General features: G+C 44.0%; 1 protein-coding gene across 1 annotated transcript; it reads right to left on the bottom strand.

The window, feature by feature from the left end:
- Window positions 1-7,199: 7,199 nt before the first annotated feature.
- LOC119368651 (SKP1-like protein 1) lies at window positions 7,200-7,936 on the bottom strand. Its single transcript, XM_037633855.1, has one exon. It carries the CDS (start codon window positions 7,845-7,847, stop codon window positions 7,317-7,319), a length of 531 nt encoding a protein of 176 aa, XP_037489752.1. The 5' UTR covers window positions 7,848-7,936; the 3' UTR covers window positions 7,200-7,316.
- Window positions 7,937-9,235: the final 1,299 nt, after the last annotated feature.

Below are 9,235 nucleotides of genomic sequence, written 5' to 3' on the forward strand. Positions count from 1 at the left end.
ATAAATTATTATTGTTGACATTACCCTTGAGGTAAAGGCTGGGAGGCGAAACTATAAGCCCCTATCTTTCTCTGTGTCCGATTGAAACTTTGAAACCATAAATATCACATGAGTGTTAGCAATTGTGAAAGATTAAATGATAGTTGAGTATGTGGAGTTTGCTAAACCAAAGCTCTTACATAGACCCTTCCCGAAAATAATATGAATTGCAACTGTTTGATGACTAAGAGCATGGTTTGTTAGTTTTCACGAAAGTTTATGATCTATACTTTAACATGTGAATAGCTTGTTACTTGATCATGAGAAGTTTTATGAGTTGAGCTACTGTTATGATATATAATGATGCTAGAAAAAGCGATTGAAACTATCATTAATCAAACTTAAGCAGTTGCTAGCATTCACATTTCATAAATTATTTCTTTTATCATTTACTTACTCGAGGACGAGCAGGAATTTAGCTTGGGGATGCTGATATGTCTCCAATGTATCTATAATTTATGAAGTATTCATGCCATGTTTACAATAGTTTTATATGATTTTGGTATGATTTGATTAGAACTAACCCGGTCTGACTCTGTTTTCAGCACAACTACTGTGGTGTTGTTTTTGTGCAGAAATAAAAGTTCTCGGAATGCGCTGAAAATCAACGAAGATTTTTTTTGGAAAATATAATAAATACTGGCACAAAAATCTACCCGAGGGGAGTCCAGTGGGCCCCACGAGGGTGGGGGTGCCCCCTGTGCCTCCTGGACTTCCTGTGGGGCCCCCTGACTTGTTCTCAACGCCAACCTCTCCTATAAATGTCCAAACCCCCAGAAAATAACCTAGATCGGAAGTTCTGCCACCACAAGCCTCTGTAGCCACGAGAAATCAATCTAGGCCCTCTCTAGCACCCTGCCGGAGGGGGCCATCATCACCGGAGGCCATGGGGAAGGATCCCGAAGGGTCCATCATCGCCATGAAGGCCAAGGACCAGAGGGGAAACCTCTCCCCATCCAGGGGAGGCCATGGAGGAGGAAGCACAAGGGGGAGAACCTCTCCTCCTCTCTCTTGGTGGCGCCGGAGTGCCATCGGGAGGGGAATCATCGCCACGGTGATCGTCTTCATCAACCTCACCATCCTCATCTCTTTTACGTGGTCCACTTTCCCGCACCCCGCTGTAATCCCTACTTGTACATGGTGCTTTATGCCACATATTATGATCCAATGATGTGTTGCCATCCTATGATGTTTTGAGTAGATATCTTTTGTCTTTGGGCTGACTGATGATCTAGATTGGTATGAGTTGTATATTTTATTTTGGTGTTGTTCTATTGTGCCCTCCGTGTTGCGCAAGCGTGAGGGATTCCCGCTGTAGGGGTGTTGTAATACGTTCATGATTCGCTTATAGTGGGTTGCTTGAGTGACAGAAGCATAAACCCGAGTAAGGGGGTTGTTGCGTATGAGATAAATGGGACTTGATATGTTAATGCTATGGTTGGGTTTTACCTTAATGATCTGTAGTAGTTGCAGATGCTTGCTAGAGTTCCAATCATAAGTGCATATGATCCAAGAAGAGAAAGTATGTTAGCTTATGCCTCTCCCTCATATGAAATTGCAATGACAACTACCGGTCTTATTAACAATTGCCTAGGATAATTCCGCATACCGACCCATCAATGTTCCACACTCACTATTTATAATATTTAGTAATACATTCTAACTTTATGATAACACCACCTACTTCTATATTTTAACTCTCTGATATCATACAAAGTTATCCTCTTCATACCCACAACATAGTTTTATTTCTCATTTCTAGTTGGAAGAAAATGTTTGGTGTACATAGAGTCGTATCAGTGGCAGATAGGACTTGAGAGAATATCGATCTTACCTTTAGCTCCTTGTGGGTTTGACTCTCCATACTTATCACTTCCACCTTTGGGAATTGCTACAATGATTCCCTGCACTTGGGGATTATCAGATCACCTTGTATTTCATAAGATTCTACAAATGCTTTTCTTTACCAACTTATTCATTGATTTCATTGATCATATGTGTACCAACAATCAGCCTATAACTAAATTTAACTTGATATGTTGCGGTTGAAATTATCAGCAAAAAAGGGTTGCACTTTCAAGCCCGTCCTTCATTTGAGCCTGAAACATGTGACTAAACCCCCCAGAAAAAGCAAATCATTATAAGAGCCCACCCAATCACTAATGCATTTCAACCAGGAGGTGCACACGAATGTTACAAAATTATATCTCCCCACCCCCTCCCCTATTCGAACAAAAAAACTCCCCATTGCACCTAAAAAGCATTGCGAGCAACATTTTGATGTTTTGATGTAAATTTATTGAAAGAAACTCATAAAAATACCTAAAATGCGGTTTCAATGGAACATCTTGTAGTATCATCTCCAACATCGATAAATTTCTTCATGACACCGAGAGTTCTCCCAAACACTTCACATTGGCACTTCAAATAATGCCTTGTGAAGTGCTTGTAGAGAACCCAAGGTAATACCAAACATGCTTCGTATTGATCATATCTGCTAGTTTTTGGCCGGCATTGAGTAAAGCTTGGCACTGCCAAGAGTTCCCCCTAACACTTCACATTGGTGTTTGGAGTAATGCCTCATGAAGTGCTTGCAAGGAACCCATGGTAAGACAAAACATGCTTTGTGATGATCATATCCTTTGGTTCTTGAGTGGCATTGAATTAAGCTTGGCATCACCAAGAGTCCCCCTAAGCACTTCACAGTGGCGTTTGAAATAATGCCTCATGAAGTGTTGGCAAGGAACCCACGGTAAGACCAAACATGGTTCAGCATTAGCAAAACTCTTGTTGTTTGCAACCAGTATATCTAGTAAATGAGTGATTACACCAAGAGTTCCCCAATACACCACATAAGCTCTCAGAAAGGTGCTTTGTAAAGTGTTTGAAGGGAACTCCTGGTAATACCAAATGTGATTTGCAGTAAATCTCATGTGGTTTATGACCTGCAATATCTGCTAAGTGCTTGGTTGCACCAAGAGTTCCCCCAAACACTTCACATAATACCTGGAAAAATCTCTTTGTGAAGTGCTTGAAGGGAACTCTCGGTAATAGAAAACGTGGTTCTCGGTCCATTGGTGCATCTCTCTTATGGTATGTGGCCAATGTCTATTGAATGCTTGGTGACACCAAGAGTTCCCCCAAACACTTCAGAACAGTTCTTGAAAAGATGCATCCTGAAGTTCTTCAAGAGAACTCCTGATGAGGCCAAACTCGATTAATGCCCATGCACCCATCATAATGTACGTGGACCTACCACTATAATTTCTAAAGCTCAAACACTCCCAAACCTGTCGAAACTGCTGGTTGCCACCCAGAGTTCCCCCAAACACTTCACTATGCACGCCTCTCTTATCCCTGCAATGCACACTTTTAAAACAGTGCCAATGCAACAATTAGGCTGAAGCTAGCAACTGAAGTGATTTGAGGAGAACTCCAGGTGACAGCCAACCAAAGTAGCTAGCTAAGACTCTTGTTCATCTCCCGTGACCACATTTCACTTGTTTAATCTGCGTCTGTTGATGAGTGCACAGGCGGCTGCTATTTATAAGTCTAGACGAAGGACAAAAGATCTAGTAGCGAAGTCTGTTGCCTCCTGTGGACTGTGGTGTGAAATGGAGGAAATACATGGTCTTGGTGTTGGATCCATGAACCTGGCAATGAACCTAGCCGTGATGTAGCCTAGGTTAGAATGAACTAGCTAGCTATAGCCAAGGGAATCTCGTGAGATGTGGCCTTTTTGGGCGGCACAACTCAGCTAGATTTGAAGCTCCGAATCGTGCAAAAGATAACGGAGCAAAGGTGCTTGCCGACCCTGCAAATTTCTTATCTCCTCAAGCAGCAAGCAAGAGATCAGTGTCGTCGTCGTTGCTAGGTTTCTGTCCACAAATATGCCCTTCTTTGACATGCAACGAGATGCAGAGATCACATTATAATTATTATCCCAACCGGTTCAAAGCTTGTGCCTGTTGCAAGATAGGGGAGAGACATATGGGGTGGGATTTCAGGTACACTTTCCTTAATTTGTTGCAGAAAATGCTCGATAGACATGGTTGACTTTGCAATATCTATCTTGATAAAGTGATCGATCAGAGTACTTTAGAGGCAGAAGAAGAGAAAACGTTTTGGCCGTCTATGGCATTGAACATTTCAAAGTGGGTTCAGTAACTAGATGGCTTTCTACTGTACTGGCGCTCTACTTTTCACATGGTAGCTTCTTTGAAAAGGGTGGAGATGATGTATAAATGGTTCGTTATTAGGAATTCAGTCTTGATGAGCTTAACTAATGACATGTGAGCTGAGGCTGAGATCGTTTTAAAAGTAACAGAAGTAATCCCTCCGATTCATATTATTGTCGTTGATTTAGTACAAGTATTTTACTTGTCTTTTTCATGTCGGTGGTCGGCCGAACTTACAGGTTTCATCAGTTTATCAAAGGGCAGCAATCATATACAGGTTATAAAACAAATAATGCTAGAAGACCTTTAGCAAGCATGTGTAGTAGACAATCTGGCATTTTCATTAGAAAATCTGTCTAATCCAGTGGGTTATTTGTGTGTCTCATTATGCGTGACTGTATGGGCAGGCAGCATAAAGGGAGAAAAGCAAAGGACACTGATTGCAACATGCTCTCTGCCACTACAGAATCGATGACTAATATTCCCAAATCCCAAGACCATACAACAGAGTGAAAAGCTACAAGAAGGCGTCCAGGTTCAGAGCACCCGATCCCTATCAACGCAGGACACCTTTCAAAGTTCAGAAAGCCAGATGATTCTTTTTCTTTCTGATGGGCAGGTAGAGAAGTTCCCAAGCTGGCCAGACTAGAGCGGCTGAGCCTCTGAAAGGGCGTGCTGATACTTGGGGTATAAGTATCTTCGGAGAAGAATCATTGGCCGAGGCGAGATGACGATGCATCTGGAGCTTTTCTTCTTCTTCCTCATGCCGTAGGAGGAGGAGGAGGAGAGGCCGCCGTGATCCACAGTGATCTCGTTGACACACTTCTTGGCTCTCTAGGTTGCTACTGTTCAGTTAAGGTAGGGAGGAGGGTTTTGTTCTTGTGATCTCCCTTGTGTTCTTGTGTTCAGTTAAGATAGGGCCATAGGGGAGACGGGGTTGCATATCCTTCTCCTCTTGCTCGTGTGGTTGGTTGCAGCGTGATTGTATGTTAATTTGTTGTATCAAGGCCAATAAATCTTTGGCTGTTTCTCATCTCTTTTGACCATTTTGTGTGTTTCTTTCGCTAAATGCATGTGTTTCTGCATGCGATGACGATTGTGCTGACGGTGTTCTGAACTTGAAGGCACCTCAATGCAGACGTTCTAAATGACGATCCAGTACATTATTGTGGCGTGATCCACAGCGATCTCGTTGACATTCAGGTCACCATGGCATGCTGAGGACCAACTCGTTTAACCATTCGACAACAAGGACGGCCAGCTCAAAACCACAAGTTTTTTTTAGGGAAGCTAGCTCAAACCAACACAAACTAATTCACATCTCGGGGAGACAAAAAGAAACGAGTTCAAAACACCATGAGAAACTTCATTCCGAGGGTAGAGTGAAACATGTTTACCTAGCTAAGCTACTATAGTGTTCTTTTTTTCTAAACACAGTATAATCACTTCCACTGAACAGACGTCGTAGGAAATACTGAGATAAATCCAGGAAAATACGGGCTTCAATCCTAGGTCTAGAAATTGAACCCTAATAGGCTGGTTCCACAACAAGGAATCTAACCACCCGAGCTCAGTGCACAACTACTATAGTGTTCCAATTTCAACGGGGTTTCCTCTTAGGCCGAAGGTACGTCCCCAGGAACGCGGATTTTCCAGGTATACGCGTACCAATCGTGTTATCATGCGCGTTGGTTCGGTGGCCTCGATGGCTCGACGGACCTGTTTATATACCTTGCTTTTTTTTTGAGACATTGTTTATACCTTGCTTGTAGCGAGCCAGACACCCGTGTTGCCCATAGCACATGTACTTGGGTCTAGCCCACAAAGCAATCTGGTTACTGTTTTTCTCCTAGGACTCGACCGCTAGCATGCATCAAGCCAACATTCGCATTATAGAGAAGCTAAAGTGTAATGTCGCTAGTTTCTTGCAGATTTGATACAATTTTGCCTTTGACAGAGCCCAAGCACCCCAAATGCCACATTGCAAAGTTGTGCTTGTTCACCAAGTGAATTGCGCGTTATATTGCGAGGCCGATGTGTAGTGCCCGCTCTCCGTATGCTTCCATACCAAGTAATAATCCACACCCTCATGAAGGTGGGTGCCCTCAATGCACGAAATAAGTCATGCTCGAGCTCGTTGGTTTGGACTAACTTGGAATGGGAGTAATGCACGGGTTTTTCAAGAGAAATGTACCCCACCGCCAGGGTCATCTTTGGCATGATCAAGAAATAAGTAAAACTTTGGGTTATTGCAGGGGCAACAAAATTGGGTAATATCATATCTGTAGATTGACTTTTGTAACTTGGGAATGTGTGTGGGAGTATCCGTTCGTAAAATTTGTACAAAATGTCGACTGATTCGTAGGCGTGGACGAATTAGAGTCATTTGCTCTAATCCGGAGCATAAACAAAGACAGGGGTAATCTTTCGAAAAAGAACTACTTTCTAAAAAGTAAAAAAAAGTACCCGCGAAAATGTTCCAATTCCAAATAAAATAATTTCATTTAAAATAATTAAAGTAAAGGATTTATTTTACCCTGAAACGGATATCTTTGTATCTTTTTTTCTTTTTTTTATTACCTAAATAAAGATATTTATAAAAAAAGTTGAATCATTTTACTTTCTATTCATAATTCATTTTTATATTCTTAATTAATCAATGAGACAAAGCTTACGCCTCCGTTTTGAGAAAAATATGTTTGTATATAAGGATAGTCTTCTTCTATCACGTGTCCTCAAAGGTCTACCGGTTCTAAATGGCCACCATACCAGAACGTAGCTACTGAGTTCATGTCCTTTTGTTTTCTTAATCTCAAATCACACGACATAAATCGTCTAAAGATACAAAGAACGCCACTTTTTTTTTTTGCGGGGAAAAGAACGCCACTTGAAGTAAAGAAATTTAAAAAAAGTTTCAAACGTGGACACATGACGAACACTAAGCATTAATTCAACGCAGCACTGTTTCTCTTCTCTACGACGTTTAACGACCCCAACGAGTTCCGAAGAATTACACGACATAATAAAAATTAAAAATGGCATCTTTGAGACATGGACATGACAAATACTAAGCAGAATTCAACGCCTATATATGCTTCTCTACTCAAAAGCCCACTGGTTCTCCCTACGGATCTCCGCCTCCTCCTCGGGTGTGAAGTCATTCTTGATGTTGAAGGTCTTGCGGATCTCCTCAGGAGTCTTGCCCTTGATCATGTCGGCAACAGTCTGGCAAGTGAGGTCCAGCAATCCCTTGATGTCAAGGTAATTTGCAGCCAGGATGAGGTCGAAGAGGGTGGCCTGATCGACCTTGATGAACTCGGCGTCCCAGCTCTTCATGTCCTCGGTGGGGGCTGGCGCCGCGGCTGCGGCAGAGGTGGGGGAGCTGGGGTCGGTGGCTGCGCCGGAGTCGGCCGGCTTGGGGCTGGCCTGGACATGCTTCTTGCAGTACTCGATGACCTTGGAGAGGATCTTCGTGTTGACGTTGGGGAGCGGGATGGCGTTGTCGGCGCACTCGTCCTCGATCATGTGGCGGATGGTCTTCGACTCCATGGCAACCGCCTCGTCGATCTCGAACTCCTCGCCCTCCGAGCTCTTGAGGGTGATCTTCTTCTCGCCCTCCGCGGCCGCCATCGATCCGAGCGAGGATTGGGAGGCGAACGCGATACGATCGAAACCCTAGCGAAACGTACTAGCGAGAAACGCTGCGGCGTAAGAGAGGACCAAAGATGAGAGCTTTTTTGCGTCTTGGGCTGGGGCTGGGAACCGGCCGGGGCTATTTATTGGGGCGACGGGTCGTATATTCATCAAGGAGTCGAACTCGGGTCCTATTCATGTTCATCTTCATCAAGGAGTCCCTCGTCAGTGCGTCTCGTAAACGAAACGATTCATAGGGAACGTTATACGTAGAGTCCTCTTGGCCCAGTTCATAAGGTTAACCGGGCCCAAAACTGCGCACAAGGAACGAAGCCTTGTTGACCACATTGATCAGTGGCGGAGGTAGGAACAAATTTTATGTGTGGGAAAATTTGTGAAGAAAAAATATTTTTGTTTTCAGAAAATGTAGCTAATATACTATATATGCACATGTAATAGGAAAGATGCGGTATATGTACTAGTTACTACTCTCCTGCATCCTTTGACTCCCTCGCCACCTACATCATGTCGGTCTTTCGCCTACATTCAAAATCTCAAAGCCGTTTATGCGATTCAAAGAGCTTTTCTTTTGGACTGCCGAGGAAACTTGGACTGGGGCTCATTGTCTTATAGCAAGGAAAGTGTTTGCAAATCCCAATTTTTTTGATGATCTAGGTATTAAAATTTGGCAGCCACAGACCCACCAAGATGTATGTTCTCTCTATTTCATAAACCAGAAGGTTGTGCGGCCGGAGGGGTGTTGTATTAACAGAGAGAACGTACGTGTGGCTGGATCTCTGGCTTCAGAGACATGTCATCTTCCTTGCCTTGACCGTCTCTCCTGTTGGATGACTCGGGTGTCACACATAGTAACTGTGCGGTTGGTATCACAGGCACATGCAGCCACCCGCGTGCGCTCGACAGCCACCAGGCCGATTAAGTAGTGTACTACTATGGTCTAGTTCCTTTGGCCGGTTCTCCCATTTAGATACATTATAACTAAGCACCTTTCCAGCCCTCTCAAGCTATTAACATTTCCAGCCTTCGGATCATCAGTTTAGGACGTTTTTGGCCGTCAGATTTACCCTTAATCCCGCCTGGAATCGTTGCGAACCGAGCGTTTCCTTGCTGGGCCGCTGCTCCGGTCACTATTTTGGACGCCTGGCGTGAAATTAGGCCTAATGGGCTTGTACATGTCTCCTTCCGTGCAGCCCCAAGACGCTCCTTCCGCGCATGACCATCCTTCGCCAACCCTAGGTGTGCCGCCGCACTCCTCCTACTCCCTCACCAGCCGTCGCCGTTGCCGCCATTCCACCTCCCTCCTCTCTATCTGACACTCACGAAGGCCACACCGGTGGGAGGAAGCCGCCGTCCGCGGTATCATG

The sequence above is a fragment of the Triticum dicoccoides genome, chromosome 2B (assembly GCF_002162155.2).
Source record: "Triticum dicoccoides isolate Atlit2015 ecotype Zavitan chromosome 2B, WEW_v2.0, whole genome shotgun sequence".
Taxonomy (NCBI): Eukaryota; Viridiplantae; Streptophyta; class Magnoliopsida; order Poales; family Poaceae; genus Triticum; species Triticum dicoccoides.

Coding starts and splice junctions, on each gene's coding strand:
- LOC119368651 (XM_037633855.1), bottom strand. CDS start 7,847: ATGGCGGCCGCGGAGGGCGAGAAGAAGATCACCCTCAAGAGCTCGGAG.